Raw genomic sequence first — 22,855 nt, 5'->3', positions numbered from 1 at the left:
GGAAAGGGGGTGCCGGGTTAGGAACGTCAGGGTACCGCACACAAGCAACGCTCATAACATCACGAGAAAGCAAAGGCGGCGGGTTAGGTTTGGGTTTACTTTTGCGCTTTTTATGTGCGGCACGTGAGAAGATGGCTTACCTTTACACATTTGTTGCAGGGCTGTGAAGGGTGGGCGTTGGCTTTTCCGTGTGAAGTGAAGTGTCCAGGTATCTTCATCGCGTGGTTCCGGTCTTGAACTTGGCTTTTCTGGACACACTTCGGTTTAAAAGCTACGAAGAGGAAACTAGGGTCTGTTGAGGCATCGCATTCGTTTTTTATGACTTGAAAGATTTTCTTTTTCATTCCGCTCGATCTCAAGAAGTGTTGAAAAGTTCAGGTGAAAAACGTATTACCTGCGGCATCGGTCAGCCTCCAAGGAAAACTGTTTGTTTGGCTACCTGATTGACAGCGTACTGCCAGATACCCAGAAATACCGACAAAGAAAAAAAAACATAGGAAAAATACAGATGTGGCGTAGTTGGCTGGATTATGCAATTTTTTTTTTCTCTAAAACCAATTACGTTAACACTGTCTTGCATGGGTTCACAGGTTGCGCTCTTTTCTGTGGTCAAATACCTCTGACCGCCAATAATGGTATCCCTATAGAACCAGGGTCGATTTGTAGGGACGTACTGTCGCCCATGTCTTCCACAATATCACGCGATCACCGACCGCAAACTACGAAAGCGCCTCATAGTGAGGACAAGTGGCAGAGTGAAATGGAATATAAGGGTTCATAAGCCGGGCGCGCTTTCTAGGTTGTTGCAAGGCTTGTTGCAAGGTTTCCTCTAAAGCTTCTCGAGTGAAAAGTTGTAACGTGAACACGGAGGTTACTCCGTATTGAACACAACAGCCTGGTACACGGTGATCGCAGCACGCTTGTTTGTCTAGTGTGTTCGCGTTTAACGTTTTGTCATTTCTTCGCCGCGTCCTGAGTACGAGTTGGCAGACAGCTTGGCAAAAACCAATCGCCACTCTGTGGGCATTAGGATGTATGCAGAACTTGTTTCGTGCGATGGACAGGTAACTAACAAAATGAGGACGACAACAAAATATTTTACTCCAGATGTTTTATTGCGCTAGCGCTTTGAAACTATAACAGTTAAAAATGAGGTTTAATGTTGAGCTCGTCTGTCTAGAAGCGCGACCTGCCTTAACTTCAACAGATTTTCACATTTAGATTAACAAGGAGAGCAACAAAAAGCAAACATAGGCAACAAAATATAACAAACATAACATTCACACTCGGCGGTCGCCTCGGCGGCTGTCCGTCCGGAAGTGCGCGGCATTCACAGCATTTGTTACTTTGACGTCGGCTCGGAGTGCGGGGCATGAGGCATGAGATCGGCACTAACCGGTGCTGAGGGTTAACGGGTTCACTGAGAGGGGTTTCTATCGGTGGGTACAGGGGTGGCATTCTCGTAATTGTCCGTTTTGCGTCCGTTTTATTGTGACGCACCTCTAGTTGTAGGCGGGTTCGGGTTGACTTTTTCGCAACTGTCCTTGTAAACGCATTTCAAACGACTAAACCTATTTTAAACTATATTTTATGTGTTTACTGTTCCGCCAGTGAACCAACAACAATGCGACGAAAAATCGTCTGCTCCAAATCGTCTGCACCGAGTGGCTCCGGGAAGCCGCGGCTCATAGCTCCGCCGTGCTTGCATGGCGTCACATCCGGGTGTTCGCTTTTGGCCAATGAGGACTTGCTCATAACGGACACTTTTTAAATGGACACAAAACGGACAAACCACGAGAATACCGTCCCAGTTCGCCTTCAGGGAAACGGACGGTGTTCTTGACTTTGATTTTGTTCGCTGGGCCAATCTATGACGACCTGTGCTAGCCATGGTCTCCCAGTCAGGCTTGCCGTCGTGAACAAGGGCGTCTTGCGAGGTGGCTCGGAAGCGAAGAGGGAGAGGCGGTGGGTGTGATCGGGGGTTGAAGAAGCAGGGTTACCGAGCCCCCGCCCTCTGTTTCTGCTGCGGTTTGGTGGCCGCGATGCCGCCCTTGAAGCCGGTCGTGCAGCTGTACGGGTTCTCGAACGTCACGTCTTCGGGTACTGCGCGGCAACCGGTCGCGCCATCCGAGGGAAAGGGGAGGGGCCGGGGCAAGGGAGAAAGAAAAATGTGGGGGAGAGAGAAGGGTTTTGTTATTCTTCTCCTCCCCGGCTGCAAACTGCTGTTTAGCGAATATATCCACCCTAGTGTTGCGTGCTTAGAACATCCTCTCTTAGCCATCTCGATCCACCGGGCGTTTTTATAGCGAACCCGTAGATGACCAGCGTTGCTGGATTTTTCATGGCCACGATCGAAAACCCACTTTTGGCACGTGCCCACTTATGCAAGATATGGTTATGAGGAACTGGCCTAGAATACAAATCAATAAAATGTTTAGAATAATTGATTATTGACTACTGGACCTGAGCCCCCTCGGGCTAAGATGGAGCCTTTAGGCCCTTTACGCAGCCGTACAGGGAGCGCGTTACACCTTGCATTTTTCGCAAAATTTGTTTTTTATATTTTCTTAATCAATCAAGGTACTCGCAAGAAATAAATGTTTATAGAATTGCCGTAAGCCAAGAATGTATTAACGTGCGCAGGACATTTTATTTGTATTCTTGCGACGCTATGGTAAGGCTACGTATAGTTAGGACCCCCGAAGAACAGCGTGCCTACGAAGAACGATGAAAATAACAGAGAAGGCAATGGGATCGACGCAGTGCTGCGTGAAAACTGACACTAGAACCGAGCAGAAGGTGTAACAAATCCGCCGATAGTCGTCGGTGACTGCAGTGTATGTATGCAAGCCAGAGAACTTCACAAAATGGTTCGATCAAGTTCGTGTCGGGATAGTTTGAACTAAACTGTAATGATCCACATCAAGCAACCATTGTACATAGATCATGTACAGGCTTAACTTTGGCAAAATAATATCTCTGATGTTGCAATATTCACGTCTCCACACCAGACAAGTAGCTTATCGGTTTTTTTCGCTGAAAGAGTTTGGACAGCAGCACTCAACAACGGTCATGTATAGATTTACTTTGGCTAAACAGCTGTTCGAGATTGTGCGCAAACAAATCAGCGTTTATCACGATAATCTCAAATCTATCGTTACTAGAACGAAATAAATACACATACCTAACGCGATGCGGGGTGCTAAACAACTTCTCTGGTCATTTACTTTCACAGTGTAGAACAGCCCCTCATTTTTTTCTTTCGTCCTTTTTTTTCTGTGCTTTCGTATCTTTTCTTTTTCTTTTTTGATCCGTACCCTTACCCATCTCTGCGCGTTAACTTTCTTTCTCGCCTGCGAGCCAATAGGTTCCGAAGTCTCCGCCTCCTTTTCCTACCCACCTGCCGACCTCCCCTCAAGGCCGACCTCCAGTTTTGAGCTGAGCTTCATTTTTCGTGGTCACAAATACTTGAGTTCTCACGTTCAAAGAATGTATGCAGAGCTGGTACGAGAGAACGAAGGGAGTGCTGTCCACGTGATGAAGCTTTGCCGCACAACCAAATTCGTTCCCATATTTTTTATCAGCGGTCACGTCTGTTTTCCTTGCATGCAACGTTCTTGTAAAGTTGGCTTTCTTGCAGTTAGATAATGCTTGCAGTGAAATAACCTTCCCGCAATTCTGTTTCTTCTGAGGCTTGACGTTGGGCTAGTTGGGTACACATTATTCACACTAAAAACAGCGCAGGGACGAGGACGGAAGAAGTGAAAAACTAGAGCGCTCTAGTTTGTCACTTCTTCCGTCCTCGTCCCTGCACTGTTTTTAGTGTGAATACTGTTTCTACTGCCACGGTTGTTGCTTTTAGTGCGAGTAATAAGCTTAACATGAAATAATTTCTATTGCAATGAAATGTGCTATTCATCGTGCCTTTATCTGCCCTATTTTACAAATTAGGCGCCAACAGGCTGCAATTGCTTCATCTTGAATTCTTAAGTGGCTCGGCTTGGCTTCGTTACGTATTCGCAGTTGCATCCTTTATGTGGTGAAACAGCTTTCGGGTAATTCTGTTTTCTGCATCCACTGCTGTTTTTTTATTAGCGGAAGTAATAAGCTGAATATACAATGCTTTTAATTAAAAAAAATGGTTTCCAACACGTCTTTATTTGCCCTATTTTACGTGTTCTGCCCCAACAGGTTCCACCTGTTTTATATCGCTATCTTCAGTGGCTTCATTTGGCTTGGCTTCGAGACATACGCCGTTTAGTATAGACTTGCAAAAGAGAGATGCGAAACCGGGCCAATTCAGGTGGACTGGCATTGTTACCTGCGAGGTTGTTGTACTCCTCGAGACAGACGGTCTTGGGCCCTGCGCCTCCCGTGCGCGCGGCCGTCTGGTAGGCGGCCAGGATGCGGCGCTTGCGCTCCTCGGCCTCCCGCTGCCGGGCGCGGATTCCCCGCTGCACGGCGTCCATCTCGGTCTCCTCCTCGCCCGTCAGCGACAACTGGCGCCACACGGGGCCGCCGCCCGCCGGAGGGGACACCGGCACGACTGGGCCACCAGCACCCCCATGCTTGGTCCCTCTCATAACCTCGTTCCAGTCTTTTCCAAACCGCGTTTTTCACCCCCTTTATCACTCGGTTATTTGATTGCAAGGCTGTCAGCCCTTCTTTCTGGCTCTATTTTACAGTTAGCTTCGCGTGTACTGTATAAATTTCTGCGTCACATCACGCCTACCTGTTTACCTAGACAAATGCTTATTACAGCTTTTCTGCCCCGCGAAATGAGAAAATCGCGGGAAATGAGTACAAAAACTCTGCAAAAACTCTGCTGGGCAGGGTCTTTTGTTTGGATGCTTACCATTCCCATGTTACGCATTCTGATCACCTTATCGCCACGTCCACCATCGCTGTAGGCATGCGATATTTGATTACTTATATATGTAATTGTTAAATATGTAATTAAGCGTAAGGTAAGTATTTTATTTATTACTACAAGTGTCGCTCTCTTAACCGGCGGCTGCGACCCACAAAGAGTCTTTCGTACACTTGTTATGTATTTAACCGAACACAGTTACTTAAATTAATTCTGTGAGGGAAACTAAACACATGAACGCGTTGGCAAAAACTTTTGAGTGGCAAGTTTTTTTTTTTTTTTTGCTGACAGTTTTGAATTTTTCTGCTATGCACTTAAAGGAAAGTCCGCAAAGCGTTCATACAAACTACCTTTATGGTAGAGTACACCGCTGTTTTCTCCACAGCGGACAGCACCCTCAACTGTGCTATAAAAATACCGTCCAGTACCCAGAAGAGGCAGAGACATGGCGTACAACCACGCAAACACAACAACGGCGGTGCATACAGGGGGACCAACATGTAGGCAGTACAAACATGCGGGAGATCATGCTCGCGAGGATTTCAGATGGCATGCCGGGGGGAAGGCGGTGGGTGAGAGAAATGTGCAGCGTCTCCTACGTCGCTACAAGGACAAGCAAACTTCGACCTTCGTTGCGACCTTCGTTCATGGGTTGCGCCGCCTTCGCTATTACACAACGAGGGGCGCGCGACGGCACCGGTTGCCGTGTGTGTCGCGGAAATTGTCAAATATCTCCCCTTCACTTCTGCGGCTAGCCTATTCAGGTGAGTTGAAATGTGCGCGTTAACTAAAAAAAATAGAGTGATTTGTCTCATTTTACTTACGCAACTACTATATATTTCAGTCCTTGAGTATAATAACAAAATAATTGATAATTGATAATTGACTTGATAATTTATAATTGAAAAAAGTAGCCAGCAATAAACTCACTAGCGCATAAAAAATTTCTAAAAGGCTAGTTGTATTGAATGCGCAAGTGTTCAGTTGATATAAGCTGTCTTGTGAAAAAAAAAAAAAAAAAAAAAACGTAAATCGTGCGTTTACAATGGTTATTATTATCATCAGCAGCGCTTTAGCTGGAAACCACTTCGATGCACCTATGTATATTTATTTTTCCACCTGGCGTTATCACCCCCCAAACTCCACGGCGCTTCCCAAATACATCGAAATACTGTTTTCTTATCGCCAACTACGACCTTAATACTCCCACCCATCCCTCAAAGCAGACGCGTCTTTCATTTGGCGTCGCCTACAGGTAAACATATGACAGCACCTCCGTACTCAATTACATCTCCCCCCCTACTTCCCCCTACAGCTGCCCCTCTTGCTCTATCCCGAATACGAACTTTCACCGAGTCAGAGAATGCCTCTATGCGCCACACCCAATCCTTTCCTTTCCCCTGAGCAGTGCGAGCGGGCGCTGGTCATCTTACCGGGCGAGAGTCCAGGAAGACCTGCTATCTCGGGCCCGGGCTCTTGTGTTGGTTCGCGGCTCCCGGAACCAAAAAAGCCACCTACTATGATTCTGACTAAACGTTTTTCAATTAATAAACGCTGCTTAATTAATGGCTCCACAGTTAAAAATTCCAGCCTCTTTCTTGTAATACACAGTTAGGTGGTGAAAGTATAGAATTTACTATTTTAGGATCATTAAGTTTTGGAGAAAGTTATGACGTGCTTATGTTCTACGCGTGTGCTTTCGTCTTTTTCCAGCAGCAAATAATTCGGCAGAATACTTCCAATCGGTGATGTGAGTTATTTCCTGCCGCACGACTTGGCCACCACGACAAATCCTTTACACCCTTTACAAGCCACCTACTCCAATATCTTATCCCGCTACCGACACACCCGCCAGAAATACCCTCCTTAAACCACACTCCCCAACGAATAATCCCATGTCTGGCGACGTCTGCAAACTAACACGTACTGTGAAGGTACCTATGTGCTGTCCCACATCTAATCTAACTGTTTCGCTTGTGATTTCCCCCAAACACTTTACGCCCGTTATCAGCCACCTACTCCAATATCTTATCCCGCTACCGACGCACCCGCCAGAAATACCCTCCTTAAACTACACTCCCCAACGAAGAATCCCATGTCTGGCGACGTCTGCAAACTAACGCGTGCTACGAAAGTACCATGCTGTCCCACATCTCCTCTAACCGTTTCGCCTACGACTGCCCCGACTGCGGCACCCAGGCCATTGCTCCTCATTTGGTGTTCTTCTGACCACACTGCTGCTGACCGCTCTCCTTGCTTATTCCAGAGTAGTGGGAATGCGTGGTGGCCAGCTCGAACTTACAGGACCAGCGAAGCCTGATTCAGCGCGCCACCCGAGCACTCGGTCACATTGACCAAGGTCTACACCCACTGCTCTTCATCTAGAACTTGACATTTATTCCTTTCCCACTTTGTAGCCATTGACAAAGATTGCTAAGGCGTGCTGGTCTTGCGGTTGCCCGTGACTAGGGAAAGGGCACTTTTTGGCGCTAAGTCCTCAGCAGTGTCCAAACTCATTGCAGAATATGGCTGATCTTCAAAGTTTCTAAAGTATAGTTCAACAGATATGAAACTGTAGCCCCACATGACCATACGGCAGGCCAATGAATGAGTTTGTCACAAGTTCTGGCTGTTTCAATGTCCACAAAGTGTCTTGCGTTGTCGGTGACAATGAACATATGGGATAAGCCGAACGCAGCGCTTCGCGCTAATGGCAAATGGTTTTTTCTCTTTGCATGCATTACCAACATTTTCTATGCGCGTTCTTTTCGCAGCTACACATATTGGCTCTCAGTCATGGTTGTTACGCTATGCTACCGCTACCTACCCCGTACGCTACGCTATACACTACGCAATATTGCAACTGCATTTGCAATCGCATATTGATTGTGCAAATATTTGCGTTGCTTTTATGCAGTTTGCACTAACGGTAGGGCACTCAGCGCCGTGGTTTTGAGGGTAACTTCTTTTATAATAATAAAATCAAGAAATGCAATGGCTATTGTACTGACCTTTGACGATCTTGGGAACTCCGCCCGCCGCCGCGAACGTGGAACCCCCAGTAGCGGCACCGGTGGGTTTTGGCACCTCAAATGTGGACACTGCGAGGTGACAGGCATTGTGCTGAAAAGTGGGCACTCTTAGAGCTTTCAGCATACCAGCTTCGTTCATTCTTTCTTCGACACGGTGGAATTAGAAGTCGGGTTAAAATTAGTTTGGTGAAAAAACTAACCGAACACCAGGAAGGTGTCAGTGGCGCTATTTTTGCTTCGGTTATTAATTTGTAATTCGGATCTGTTAAGCGTAACTGTCACTTCGAACCTTCAGTGATTTGTTAAAATGACAACAATAAGTACAACGAATGATGAAGTTGGGCACCAACTGGCCTTGTGCACTGTTGTACAAGTGGATAGTACCGTCTGCAAACTTCTGCGTCATTAAACCTTGGACGTTGCAGCCATTGAACTGCCTTTGGTCACGAATTTGTATGCTCAAATATAAACTGACCTCGCAAGTTATTCCCATGATCTATCCGCATCGGGCATCACACAAGACACGGAAAAGAGGAAGGCCAATGCAGGTGAGAATCTTCGACAGTGCCTCTCAAGCCAATGCACAATCCGTCGTGTGCGCCACAATGCACGAGTGCCTTGTTGGCTGCCAGTAATTGTTGTCAGAAGACAGCGTGCTAACCCGGGTCTATTTTATGCCCAGTATAGAATTTTTTCATCCTGTAAACATCCGTAACACCATAGAGCATTCAGGACTGCGTGGCGCATGCGCAGTTACATGGTCCTGTGGACAGTCGCTTGCGCCGTATTGACCAGCGCTAGCCCGGCCCAAAGATAAAATGGCTGCGCTTTAAGAGACCCTGCAACACCTTTTTCTAACTTTTTTGAAATCTTATAAGCTTGCAGAGCGTAGTCGCCCAACACACCCAGTACTTAGATTAGGGGGTCGCAAAGTACCTCAGCCAAAAATTACTGATGTATGCCCATCAGATAACTTGGAAAATCGATCGCTCAAAAGATTTTTCTCTCTTTCCTGACGTTTTTTGACCGCCCGAATTACGTCACTAAGGCCATGTAGCGGATGCTGGCCGGTTTTCCTTCAGTTGCAACAATGAACGCTTTTCGATAGCAACTTTCAAAATAAAGCAACAAGAACAAAGCAGACATGGAAGGCGTATCTGGTGCGACGAGCAAATCACGCAGTGCCACTCCGTGCTGGCGATAACTATAGCTCTCGCAGTGCTTCCAGACGGGGAGGAAAGAGTGAAGCGTTTATCGAAAGTGTTGCAGGGTCCCTTTAGGACAAATGAGTTTAAAAGGCCTATAGGAGAGAGGGCGCGGTTGCTGAACATGCGCACAACGCACCGTCGGCCTTCTTGAAGGAGTCGAAGTCGACGGTCTTGACCATGCCTGCGGGGCCGGACTTTGCCGCCGCGTCGTAGGCGGCCAGGATGCGCTTCTTGCGCAGGTCTGCCTCCCTCTGGCGCTGCTTGATGGCGTCCTCCACCAGGTCGTCTTTGTTCGCCTGGCCGTCGTCGTCATCCTCCTCCACACCTGTGTGCCAGTAGCCGAGGTCAGTACCCACTGGTACTGGTACACAGTGGATACCTAGGAACCCACGTGTCAGCGCCCAGGTGTGTACCAGTTTGTTCACTTCGCAGTGGCGTTAATGCAGATATACCCGTGCCACACGTGCACAAAAAATGACATTAAGTGCTTAAGGCCTTAAAAAACCGAATGACATTGTTTGGGCGGTGCGTGCTACGCGCCGAAATGTAAAGGCATTAAATGTGTACAGCACGATGATGATAATGTCGAAAAAGAGAAATGAACTCATAATTTAGAAGTTTTTAACGCAGAGAAAAGCGTCTTAGAAGGGTAAAAAAATAGTGTGAGCCGTTTCTAGAAGTGCCTTATCGATTGATTGATTGTGGGGTTTAACCCGCCGACGCAACGCAGGCGATGAGGCGCGCCGTAGTGGAGGGCTCCGGATTAATTTTGACCACCTGGGGATCTTTATCGTGCGCCGAAATCTCGTACACACGGGCGTTTTTGCTTTTCGCCTCCATCAGAAAAGCGGCCGCCGCGGCCGGGAATCGAACCCGCGACCTCGTGCTCAGCAGCGCAACGCCTTAGCCACTGAGCCACCGCGGCGGGTTAGAAGTGCCTTATCAGCAGCTGCCATCACCTGCCAGCGATAGCCGAGTCGGAGAAATCCAAAACGACGAGTAGCATGGCGTTCTGCCTTTTGCCGCTGTTTTAGTGAACTTCGTCTCCTTCAGAACTTCGCCACAAAGAGGGCACAAAAAATCGTCCCATTTCGAAGTTCAGCTACGTTTCCGCGTCAACACTGTGGTGCTGAGAGTTTCGTTGGTTTCATTTGGTGCCCATTGCGTTCGAGAGTAGGCAGATTTAAGGCATTCGTGAAGGCGAATGAGTTGTGGAAAACTCCTTACACCAAAAATGATATTAAAGCGAATGGCATTATATTTTCTGCGTGTAGCAGCAAATTATTGGTATTAAAACTTAGGGCATTAACCATTTAATGTCAGTTTTCGTGTACGTGTGGCACCTGTATTAGTCATAGCCCACGTCAGGCAGTTTCGGGCCCTTTTCATATATCTTTCCCACCCCTAAAACCTCATAGCAAAGCATAGCATAGCATAGCATAGCATAGCATAGCATAGCATAACATAGCATAGCATAGCATACAACGCCGCCTTGAAGATTCATCGCCACCCTCATGGCGGATTTTGAAGGTCTAGGGGGGTCGGTCAAAATAAATGATCCCGCATGTAGCCGCACATGAACACTTCGCGCTGATCAGCTTGTCAGTGCTTCTGGAAGCAGTCTCGACACCTTTCCCATTAAGGGGGCAGAATTTTCTTTACTACTTAATGGCGATATAAAAAAGTCCGCCGAAATTCGGAGTATTGTCAACTAATGCGTAGCATTCTTATTCCGCTTATCTTGATTGTGAGTCCATTGCAGCCATATATCCCTATGAGGGATGAAAGACCTTGTGTTATTTTATTCTTTTTACGTTTTCTTTTGTTTCTTTTCGCCAATGATGTAAATATATACCACTATAACGAGGAAGTGCTTTTACTTTGCTAATCATCATGTTTTGTTTTCAGAAGATGCAAGGCGTAGTGCAGGGTTGGTCCGTCCTCGCCATTTTTAATTCGTATTTTCAAGTTCTTTTGCTGACTTTTTTTGTTCATTCTTCGGTTTTGGGGGGACATGTGTATAAGATGCATATTTTTTATTTTGTCAGATCACTCTTGTGAAAATTTAATTTTTTCTATTTCTTGATTTTTCAAAATTTTTGGTCGACCGATTACCTCCATTTACGCTATTATAACTATTGAACGTATTACTTCCACGAAATGTGCGCTTTTGTGGGAATGTGCGGCGTTACACGGTCCTGGCTGGGTGGAGGGGGGTACTCGGCAAAGAATGCCGCGCATGACATCTATTATTCCTGATAATATTTCAAATACATGTGTCAGAATAGGCCTCTAAATACGTAAACATATTGAGTTTGTGAAATCCCCAAGGAATGAAAAATGCCTAAATTTATTCCAATATTTAAGTTTGACGAGGCTGCAAATCTTTTCAACTTCCATCGTATTTTGTTCGCTTGTACAAAAAGAAAAAAAATTCTGACCATACAACACTAAGCTACGCAGTAACTTTTGTTGAATGTTATTGCTTACTCATCCCCTATCAACACGGATTTAACAGTGGCTTGTCTACATCAACGCAATCAGTCGAGGCTGTAGAGGGCCTCGCGTTAACGGTTGGTAAGCACGGGAAGATTATAATAATTTTTGCTATGCATCACAAGCCCTCAAAGGTGACCACCAATAACGCGAAAGTGGGTACAAGTACAAGCCTTACCACGCACGAACTTCCAGTAGAGCATTTTAGGTCTCAATTGTAAAATTAAGGCTGCAATACCTACCTACGCATGAACTCTTTGTAAGCAGACACTTCTTAAGGCAAGTCAAATATACTACTATAAATTACTTCAGTACGCTAAGGATAACAATTTATACAATTCTACCAATCTCCACGTTACTGCCACTGAACATAACTTGCCTAGACGACATCGACCAATGCCTTATACAGGAACAAATTACTGCCGGCAGCACACTGATTATCAAATTTCTTCCCAACTAAACAAAGTTCAGCAATACATAACTTTTGGCAACACATATCGAAAATGTCCCGTTAGAGCAGGCTATCGTATGAGATTATGCGGAGCATAAAAGAAGTTGATGCAGCAAAATTTTCAATATGTACTTTTAAGTGAGCTACTATTTTTTGTGTATTTTAAGTTTCGTTCATTCATTTCACTGCATCGTAAAAGTGACACGTATTGTGAACCTATAAAATGCCTGAAATATTCGTTTCTTTTTGCGTTATGTTTACTTTGTGCACAGTATACACACAATGCGCGTTCGAGGCGCTCGATAACAAGTGCGCTTTTTGTACTACATTTTTTTTTGTATAAGAGTGTGCATTTTATTCTAGAGTTATTTTTTTTTTTTGTTAATTTGTGCCCGCACTCTATTGCCACTAGGAGCGGAGCTCCTTGTCAGGCATCAAGTATTTAGCCTCTGCTCCGCTTTCTTTAAAGAAGTAAATAAAGAAAAGAAAGAGAAGAGCGCGACTGGCCTTCCTTGTAGAGGGTGGTGTCCAGCTTGCCCGTCTTGGCCATCTTGTCGTACATGGCCAGCGTCCGCTGCTTGTGCTCGGCGGCCTCCTGCTGCCGTTGCCGAATGGCGTTCTCACGCTCCTCCTCGCGGTTGCGAACCAGGGCCTCGCGCTTGGCTGCCGTGCGGTCGGATAAATGTGTGGGTGAGGAAGCGAGAGAGAGAGAACAACTCTGTAGCATGTGCTCGGTGTACATTTCCTGCCGCAGATTGCTGCCGACAAAAAAATTCATAAAACTGACGGACGCAAGAAAGGCGTGATAATAATCCGAGCGAGTTTTAAAGCTTTCTTCTAGAGCTGTTGTGTACTAGCTAGAATCTCAGTCTAAGATATGTTTATTTATGCTCTAAAAGCGTTTAAAATGTCCAAGGAAAAAGTATTTCAAAGTCCAGTCTCACCTCGGTTAACTGCCTTCACTTCTTGCAGTCTGGCCCGAACCACTTTTCGCTGTTCGAAGTCCTCCGTCGAGTCGAGCTGGGAAGTAAAGGCAGAGAAGGTTGAGGCTGGGCGTACGGCTCGTATATCTATCCCCGAAACGGTCTCTACACGTCACAGCATGGCGTTAGTCTTTACTTCTCAGGGGAAACCACGTTAAATCATCAAGGGTAGCATGCACGCGAGTGATCGTTGAAATAATTAGATGCTACCGAAGATAAATTACTAACGTAGTAACACGAGAAAGTTTTTAGAATTGCGGACAGTAGATAAAGCGGAAATTGAAATTTGGGTTTCGAGATGCTTAGTTTAAGGTTATGCCAAAGCTAAAAAGAAATTAGGTTAGCACCGTGTTTTGCTGACTACATTCGAGTGCGTTTAACACTACGCGGCATAGAGCGAGGTCTACTCACGATTTCCATTAGCTTGAACTCGTCATCCAGAGTGGCGATGTTGACGCCGCCGATTACCTGTGCCATGGCTGCTGTGATGTTGCTGAGGGGAACAAGCAAAACAAAAGGGGACAAGAAAATGAGCGGAGCCGGATAATTGCATTATAAACATCTCGCTCTTTCTCGTAATTGCCTTGATTCTAATAAAACCTAATCTATGTGGCATGACTAGCCACAGTGGCTACTACAGAGGAAGTCGCATTAAGCCCTGACAGTAATACTGCCCTGCAAACGTAACAAAGAAAAGCTAACCTCGTGGAGGCGGTAATTGGTTCTATATAAGACAAACACACCCTGAACAGTCCGATGGGAAAAACTGGTCGTTGCTGTTTATGAGCAGCACCGTGCCATGAATCATAACTTGTCGGAGATTTGCCAAAGAGCTGAAGAAAAACAAGGAGCAAGTTATACAAAAAAACGTTTTAGCAGAGAAGGTCACCTCGGTGGAAAAAAACAAAATAAAAAAAAAACATGGCCCTGAGACGCGATTGCCTGAGCACGTGTGCGTCAGATTGCGAACTCAAGCTTGAGCTTACGTCGTGGGTTAACAAACAATTTCTCTGTGTTGTTCTTTTCTGCTGTCGTTGCTGCAGCGTTCTGACTATTGTGTGCTCCGATTCGCAGAATGCGTGCGTCGCGAGGTTCGGATGCCCGTGTCAGTGAGGGTGGCGCGCAGGGTTTAAAAGGCCGCGCCGCCCAGAAATAGAGCGGACCCAGCGTGGCTCGTCTGCGTCACGAGGTCGTCACACCCGGCTGTCCTGCGTTCAGCAGACGCATGCTCGGCACCCCGTCTCCACGAACAACAGAGCCACCTCTGGCGCACGCGCTTTTTTTCTGTTTCCGATTGGCCGTTATTTCCGCTTACAAACACGGAAGCGCGCTAAGCAGGGAACTGTCAGCCACCTCTGCTTTCGTTCGGTGAGACCGTAAGTTGAGCATAGTCTCTGGGGGCCCCGTTTCGCTTCTGCAATTACTTGGAACTTTACTAAATTACTAAGCAGGGGTATGCAAGGCCAGTTCATATCAAATTATAGAAGATACTATCGAGTATCGGCATTAGGAATGAATTGGGGTTCTTATGTCGCATCACCAATATTGAGCGCTAATATCCAGCACTGTGTATTGAAGGTCTTCAGAGGCCACTGCCTTGGTGTTTGTTTAGCCGGTATTTTATTTCTTCGTATTATTCTTGCCCTCCTCTTTTGTCTCCTTGATATGTTGGCTCTACGTACCGCCGCAAGCAGTAGGACAGGGAACGCGGGAAGGGTGGCATTGTGTCCGTGCGAGCCGTGACAAGCGTCTGGGGCAAAGCCAAGGGCGGGTATACAGACATCAAAAGATAACAGGGTCGGTTCTTCCTCCTTCTCCCACTCAACGTCTCGGCTCTTGGCAGAATAATGCTCTCTCTTGAGTTATTTCTTTCCAGCAGCTGGGCAACACGTTAGTCGCTGGACGATGCTGTCAAGGCCATGCTACGCCGCTCGTTCCTGCCGAACTTGGTTACAAATAAATTACGATATTCACTGTCACCCTACTCGGACTTGGTCCAACACGGCCGTCAACGCGGCGGGAGAGGGATGGCCAACCCTTCCCCGTCTATGAATAAACGCTGACTTGTAATGCAACTCCCAACGCCTCACGCTGGTCTCAACTCCAGCCGCTCGCTGGCGCACCTGTTTCTTAGTGTCTATCTCGTCGCGTGAAGATACTACAGCAAAGAAAAAAAAGGCGCTGTTGCACAAACAAGTGGTAGCCGGGATAGAAGTGTTACGCAAGCTGCCGCAACGTTTACGGGACGGCTGAAGGAAAAAAAGACAAAGAAAACTGTGAAAGGGGCTCAAATTCTGATTCGGGACGGTGAGGTGTAGAGGTTTGGGGACGACGCCCCGGGGTGTCGCTTTTTTTTCTTCTGCTGCTTATAAGAACCCCTCCAACACGCCCGCCCTCCTCCGGCAAGCGTCGAGGCGGGTTGTCAAGTCTTGCGAAAGAAAGGCTCTCGGTTGTCGAACACCTGAGAGAGCCTGGCGGTTTTTGCTTCACCTCCTTTTGCTCTGCATCATCGCTCACTGCAATGACACAACGGTCTATTTATCCACTCCCTCTCTCTTCTCGGCGCTGTAGTACTAGAGGTTTTGACTCGCCCTTCATTTGATTTTGTTCTTTCAACATTTTCTTTTCTCTCGCGTTTTTTAAGGATGAGTAATATGATAGACGTCTGTCCCTACTCTTTAAGCAGAGGTTCACATGGCCTCTCATTAAATGCATTTTGCGCCCTAGACACGTTGCCGTAGACAAAAGCGGGGAACTAAGAGGAACTGCGGCCATAACCACCATTTACTTGTTCTTGGTTGCCACCTGTCTACTTCAACGACTGCTCGGGAATAAAAAAATATTGGAAAGCGGAGAGTGTTAAGAAACGACGATTTGGTCTTAACGCAGCGCAAGTTCTCATACAATAGGTCACTGTCGTGTCGTACGCGTGACAGAAACTGCGCCTTCACCTCGTTTTTTTGTTGCGTTGTAACACTTTAGACCTGTTGTTTTTGTTGCGCTCTGGATTTGCCAGTTTCTGACGTTTATTATTTCTTCAATATACTTCCTCTTTCAGTGTGACGTCCTACTTTTCTTTCTTGCATCGGGACAGTTCGCAAGTAAAAGCGATGCTCAAGTGGTTGCGTCCGCTGAGTGACACACTTGACGATCAAAACTGAAGAGCGTACGTCCCTATCCGTAGTAACAAATTTCAGCCTGTCTGTTTGTGCCAGCCAGCACGTATTCTCACGCCAAGGTTAGCAACGTTACAGTAGTTAAGTTTAAGGTTAGATTATTTGGCACTTATGGTGGGGGGCGGGCTACTACGAAGAGACACGTAAAATTTAGCCTCTCTTGTGTCTATTGGCTGACTGTTCCGACGACAACACTGCCAGCGCTGACTGCCGAAGCCACGTAGAATCACGGACGGCGCATATACTTGTCATAGAGGCACGCAATGCACTAAGGAGACAAGTTGGTCTGCCCTCCAGGAGCATCTCAGCATTAATTCAGCTTCGTTCCGCGCTCGCTGGGGAGGACGACTGCAGTTCGTCTCGCAGCCACGCCGCTGCCCAGGCCGGTCTAAGAAAAGCGTGCAGCCCGCAAAGAAGCTCGGCGGATAGACAGGAGGAGAAAAAAAAGGGAAAGAAACGACTGGTGCTCGACTTTTGTAAAACACTGCGGCGTGCTCTTCCTGCCTACCGTGCAGCCTGTTGCCCACTTCGGAACGGACGGAACACGTGGAGGAGTTTTTACCTCTTCCACTGTTTTCATCCCCCCCTTCTCTTGATCCTCATCCTCATCCTTTTTCGCTCTCTCTCTCTCTGCTCCGGCGAGCGTTTTTCTCCTGGAGAGTGGCCAGGGCTCCAAATAGGGGCCGCCCACCACCAGCGCTGGGCGGGAAGACATCACCACCGTCCTAGAAGCCGCTGCCAGCAAGCGAGCAGCCCCCGCTCTAGCGCCAGCAGTAGAAGCACACGTTAGCAGCCGTCGCTTGGGCGAGATTATAAAAGGAACACGTCTCCCCGCAGTCGCCAACCCCCGATGTACAGAAATGTTTTCGTCGTACAGAACACACCCTGCGTATGCGCTGTTTTGGAGCCGCTGGGTGCGCGTGCCATCGTCGTCATCTCGGTTTATGTTTCACTCCGGCTATGCAGCGTCCCGCGAGTGGCGTCTTCGAACCGTCGTTGTTACTTTCTATAGGGCCCACCGATAGTTTATAGGCGTGCGTTTGACGAGTTTAACGCAAGCATACCTGTCTGAAGTCCAATTGGCACTTCGCAGGAATTTTTCTCGGTTGAGAAAAATATAAGTAAAACAGTGGTGTCCTAAGAAAGGAGCGATTTCGTAATGTGACCACAATCACAGAAAATAAGGTTCGAGTGCAATACTGTTGCACTGCATTATTCTAGGATGTAGCATGCAAATTTATACCAGCATGTCTTTCTTTAATATGCTGGCTTGCGAAACAGATCTATTTGGTAGCTCTACTGTGCGAAAAAACTGATGCCGCGAAATGTTTTTTTTTTATTAGCGGCGAAATTGGGAAGTGTGGATGGGGTGCGAAGTAGCGAATACAACAGTATAAATCGCACAGGGCCCAATAAGTACTTTATGATTTTCTATTTCAGTATCCGCAATGGCCTAAAAAACCCTCTACCGGTGCCATAACGAGATCAGAATAAATGCTTAAATTTCGTAGGCACGTAGTTTACTGAGCGCGCATGTGATCTTCAGACGTTGTCCTTTCAAATTTAATTCTTCTAACTTTGTGGTTTTATTAGGACAGCCATTGTACCTTTTAATTGCTCCAAAGATCGGAGTACCCATCGCCTCTTTAGGTCGAAGCTAGTGTCTAGAATAAATATTTCTCTTTCTGTCCTTCCAGCCTATATATAATATAAATAATAAACGTAGAACGTTTCCAGTCTTCTAAAAAAATTCTTGGAGTACTTTGTTAAAACAAAAAAAGAAACATTTTGACACGGTGTTTCTTAGAGCGAATAACACATGCGTGAATAGAACCTTTCAAATGAGTCTCGGGCGCGTTTGCTCTCGCGGTTTGAATTAATATGATTGATTGATTGATTGATTGATTGTAGGGTTCAACGCGCCGACGCAACACAGGCGATGAGGCGCGCCTTAGTGGAGGGCTCCGGATTGATTTTGACCACCTGGGGATCTTTATAACGTGCGCCGAAATCTTGTACACACGGGCGTTTTTGCTTTTCGCCTTCATCAGAAAAGCGGCCGCCGCGGCCGGAAATCGAACCCGCGACCTCGTGCTCAGCAGTACAACTTCTTAGCCACTGAGCCACCGCGGCGAGTTTGAATTAATATGTACTGCTGACTAAGAAAAAGACGCAATTTTAGGCTGGGCTGCGGATGCACGCAGAAGCGAGGAACGTGGGGTCGCCCTACAAACAACAACCAAAAGGCAGTATATACACCGAGAAAGAATGCGTTCCTTCGTGTTTTTTTTGCTTTTTTTTGCAACCACATGCACGAAATTCAACAGTACCCTGAATAACCAGCATTGTTTACTAACAGTTGAGCAGTGAGCGCGTAGATACTTAGAGCGTGCACGAAGTTCAGAGCACGTAGTTTGCTCTGAACGACTGGGCTCCACTTTTTGTTTGAGCTTACATCTTGCTTAGCAAACTTCTTGTTCTTCGCAGAGTTTGTTTACAACTGAAGCCTGCACAGGCAGCAATGTTTATAAGCTATTTAGGAGCAAATGTATATTGGGAACGCGTTTCCTTTCCTTTTTTTAACAATTACTGCAACTTAGGCGTATCTAAGGCTGTTAGTGCATTCTCGGCCAGGATCTTTCGAATCTAGCAGCCGAAACAACAACAACAACAACAACAACAACAACAACAACAACAACAACAACAACAACTGCAAAATATAAAAAAAAGGAAATCCGAACCCACCTAAGCACTTCTAACCAGTTGTGAACACGAAAGCTTTAATTTCCAACCGTACACGCCGAGTGATTTTTCGGGCGTCGCTCGGCAAGTAATATTCGCTCTTCATTCGTTTTGAAACCATCGGAGTTGTGCCCGTTACAAAAATGCACATTTCGTGTCCGTTTCAATCGTGACGTAGTCGCACTGGGGAGGCCTCTGACCAATGGCATCCAAAGAAACCGACGCCCCGCCTTGCCTGTGCTGCGTGCGTCACATTTGGGTCGTCTGCTTCCAGCAAATCAGTGCTCGCTCGAAACGGACACGCAGAAATGAACACGAAATGGACAAAACTCAGAGGAGAACGGTAGCAACGTGTCGCTTCCGTCCATTTCTGCGCATGCTCAGTTGTTGCCTGAGCAGCGAAGGCACGCACTTGCGTTCTTTTCAAATTCCTCAGACCGCAGGTCCACTCTATGCAACTTGTCATTGCCAAATGACACTAAGGAGCCGTCACAGACGTCGCACAACGATGACACCGAGGGAGGCTTTCAGCTCAATATGCTATTGAAATCTCCCGCTGAAAACATTTTACCCGTAATACTCATGTGCATAATTTCAGTGGGTACGTGCTTTTCGCTTATTCTCACTGCCAAGAGCAAAGTGAAATCATAACTGCGTCGCGGTATCATTACTCCCTCAGGGGTAGAAGTTTTTTTGGATTGGAAAACGTTTAGAGCATAAAAGTGGGTGCGCACTTTTTTTTTTCTCGCGCGTGCATTGCAAGGCAACAAAAGGAAAGTGCACGTTGTTGGGCGTCTCGGGAAGCAAGTTAGGTAACCTGGAAAGTTTCACAGAAAAACGCCGTGGCGCTCATTTTTTTTCTTAATGCCATTCTCGATACATGAAACGGTCCATGCGTGCGCCAATCGATGCCAAATGAGATCCATTGAGTAGGTCCGCTGTGTTAAAATCGATCTAGGCAGCGGATCGAAATCTTTCTCAAAGCGGCGGACAGTACAAAGTCATTGGGTATGTACACAACCGCGAGCTGTACCGAATGCTGTAGAAATATCATTTTGTCGCTACAAAATATTTTATCCCCATACTCTGCGTTGCCCGGGCTTCACTATCACACCTCTCACAATTTGTCCGTCTCAAATGAATCCACGTTTGCCGCAATTACTGTACCAACGAGGCCTTTCCTCCGTGTGCAGGTCACCGGCGAGGGCGTCTTGAGTAAACAAAGCGGCCATGGGCGAAATTTCTTGGCAGACGGCATCTCTTGCGAGACCTCTCCTCAAAGCGCTGTCTCTGAGCGTGGTAGATAGTCTCGACCTAGAAGCTCAATTTCCGAACGAGTACCTGCGCATTCTTGAATGCGCTCAACCACCGGTTCAGTGAAATCCTTTCAAACCAAAAGCTGCGTTCGTTTTAACGTGACAATCATCGCGTGAGAACTACTGGCTTCCAGGAATTAATGCTGCACGCCTGAAACAATTGCCGAAGCAACGAAGGCCCTACGCGTGGTCTACACTCGAACACAATCCTGTGGTCAAGTTTCCCCACAATGAACTTCGTGCGCCCATTTATGCAGCAAACTACAAAACTTGGCGAAATGACGATGGCACCCGCCGCGGCGGCTCAGTGGCTAAGGCGTTGCGCTGCTGAGCACGAGGTCACGGGTTCGATTCCCGGCCGCAGCGGCCGCTATTCTGATGGAGGCGAAAAGCAAAAAAAGCCCGTGTATACGAGATTTCGGCGCACGTTAAAGATCTCCAGGTGGTCAAAATTAATCCGGAGCCCTCCTTTACGGCGCGCCTCATCGCCTGCGTTGCGACGGCGCATTAAACCATGCAATCTATCTATCTAAATGACGATGTCGAGCGTAGGATTTGAATAAGAAGTTCGGTCTGCGCATCATGGAATGCAAGCATGGCGCTCCGCATTGCGCAGTGACCCCGCGCAGAGTATATTTTTTCGTAAAGTGGTGCGCGTTGTTGTCTTTCGCCGAAATTCCTTTGTAGGCGGGTTGATTTGGTCAACCTAGTGCATGGCGTGGAAGTTGAACCACGGGATTGGCGTAGCGCGTAAATTGCCGCGGAGCGTAGAGCCCAAGGGAACCAGGGAACCAACAGCCGTGTACTATACGCCCTACAAAGTTTTCAGAAGCACGTTCTAAAAAAAATGCGCCCCAGTCCACCCTGTGAAGGTGGTTGGAAAGCGAAGCTGTAAGCGACACCCACAACGATTTACCTATGCGACGTCACTTGAATTCACACACGTGGCTCTACAAAGAGTAAAACCAGAGACAAGTGTAATGTACTTAACCACAGCCTTTATTACTTTAGGAGATATACTTTGCTCAGTTTAAATCAATGCATGATGCATGAATGGTGGTTGCTTGAGCTTATTAATGAAGCACATGAGTGGGAACTCTTTTTTATAAAATTAAAGGTAGCTCAAACCTGGTGTTAGATGATTTCACTTCCCCGTATTTGCCTCTGCCGACGGAAGCTACGAGATCGGGGGCAGAAACGGAGAAGAAGTGAGATGCCATGCGTTGGTGTGAGTTGGTGTGAGATTCCTTTAATTTTTACAACTCCTAGCGCATGTGCAAGGCGCGCACACGGCCGCTACTCGTGGCGTGGGTGGAGCGCACAGCGGCGCGAAAGGTCGCATGACGCTATCACATGACATTCACGAGAACGCAGGGGGTAAACCCGAAGATGTGCTCGGTGAGTGCACCGTCCGCTTTCCCCGTCTCCGCGTGGACTCGTAGCTCAATCGGTAAGACAACGGGCTCTCGCCCCGTTTCGTTATTCGTTCCAGGTTCGATTCGTGGCGGTGCCAGTAGTTTATTTTATTTGTTCGCGGGAGTTTTCTGTTGGCACCAACGGTCGCGATAGAACCCTTGGGGCGGTAGAGGTAAAAAGATTCGCTTTGAAATAAAATGCATTAAGTGGACGGGACATGCGCGTATTTCATCTTACGAAACCATTTGCGTAAAGTGGCCCTCTCCATACTTCTAACCGCGTCAGGACGAACAAAGACGTCAATGCCGAATACTGCCAGGACGTCTGCGTGTAAACAAACCATCGCGCGATGTGGGGACGCACCAGCCGGCGTCGGCAAAGCGGCCCGAGGAATCCGCCAGATGCGGCGCCGCCTCTGTCCTGAAATAGCCGGCCACGTGAGCCAACAACCACAACAACGGCGAATTGTGGCGCGGCTTCCCACGGTGCATTAAGCCGGCGCCCAAACTACCACGCGCCTGACGACAACTTCCGGCAGCCGTGACACCTGACGACAGCCCTGATTATAAGAAAACAGTCGCGGCGACTGTAAATTGGTGCGATGAAAATTTCGTTCACGTGCGCCTGCCATGGTGACCTGGTAACTAAGTCTTTGAGGGAGTATGAATGAGGTCACGGGGTCAACTGAAGGGCCGCGAGGGCTGGGTGGCATATGGAGTGAAGCGTATATATGGGACAATTTTTTTTACCGAAACAGGATACGAGGACACCCGGGTTCGCGATAATTTTAGAATCAGTTTAAAACCCTTGGCGTTTTAAATTAAACTAACTCGTAGCCTTTCGAGCAGCGGCGCAACGCGTGGGAGAGAGATCGAAGCCACCCGAAAGCGCTAAGGCGGATGCGTATATGAGTTTCCTAGTCAGTACAGCCAGCCGTCACCTGAGCTTGCTTATGGGGGTTATATCACAGCATAAACGTACCTAAAGCATACAAAACCCCCCGAACTGAAATAAGTAACAGCCAAAACGGACCTGCAATGGTTGAAAACCACGGTACAGAAGAATGTTCAACAGAAATAGCCGAAACCGATTTAAAAGGGGAAAACCCGCAAAAACGTACAAGAAGCAGTAGCTGAAACTGACCTAAAGGCAACGAAAATACCCG

General features: G+C 47.2%; 1 protein-coding gene across 2 annotated transcripts in view; it reads right to left on the bottom strand.

Annotated features, from left to right (window-relative positions):
* Nucleotides 1-22,855, bottom strand: part of LOC144145429 (uncharacterized) — a 45,021-nt gene that overhangs the window by 8,124 nt on the left and 14,042 nt on the right. Inside the window, exons 2-8 of one of the 2 annotated variants that reach the window (XM_077677044.1) lie at nucleotides 13,452-13,533; nucleotides 13,002-13,077; nucleotides 12,565-12,720; nucleotides 9,247-9,435; nucleotides 7,882-7,971; nucleotides 4,322-4,546; nucleotides 1,095-2,103 (exon numbers count right to left, since the gene is read on the bottom strand). In XM_077677044.1, coding sequence (XP_077533170.1) covers nucleotides 1,997-2,103; nucleotides 4,322-4,546; nucleotides 7,882-7,971; nucleotides 9,247-9,435; nucleotides 12,565-12,720; nucleotides 13,002-13,077; nucleotides 13,452-13,517 — 909 coding nt within the window. In that variant the 5' untranslated portion in view covers nucleotides 13,518-13,533 and the 3' untranslated portion in view covers nucleotides 1,095-1,996. Of the gene's footprint in view, nucleotides 1-1,094; nucleotides 2,104-4,321; nucleotides 4,547-7,881; nucleotides 7,972-9,246; nucleotides 9,436-12,564; nucleotides 12,721-13,001; nucleotides 13,078-13,451; nucleotides 13,534-22,855 lie in introns of those variants that run through there. The other variant, XM_077677043.1, reaches the window with a different exon arrangement.

Source organism: Haemaphysalis longicornis, unplaced genomic scaffold (assembly GCF_048455015.1).
Source record: "Haemaphysalis longicornis isolate Haplotype H1 unplaced genomic scaffold, Haemaphysalis longicornis Haplotype H1 scaffold_7, whole genome shotgun sequence".
Lineage (NCBI taxonomy): Eukaryota > Metazoa > Arthropoda > Arachnida > Ixodida > Ixodidae > Haemaphysalis > Haemaphysalis longicornis.
The sequence above is the reverse complement of the archived record's forward strand: the minus strand, read 5'-3'. Positions and strand labels throughout refer to the sequence as shown.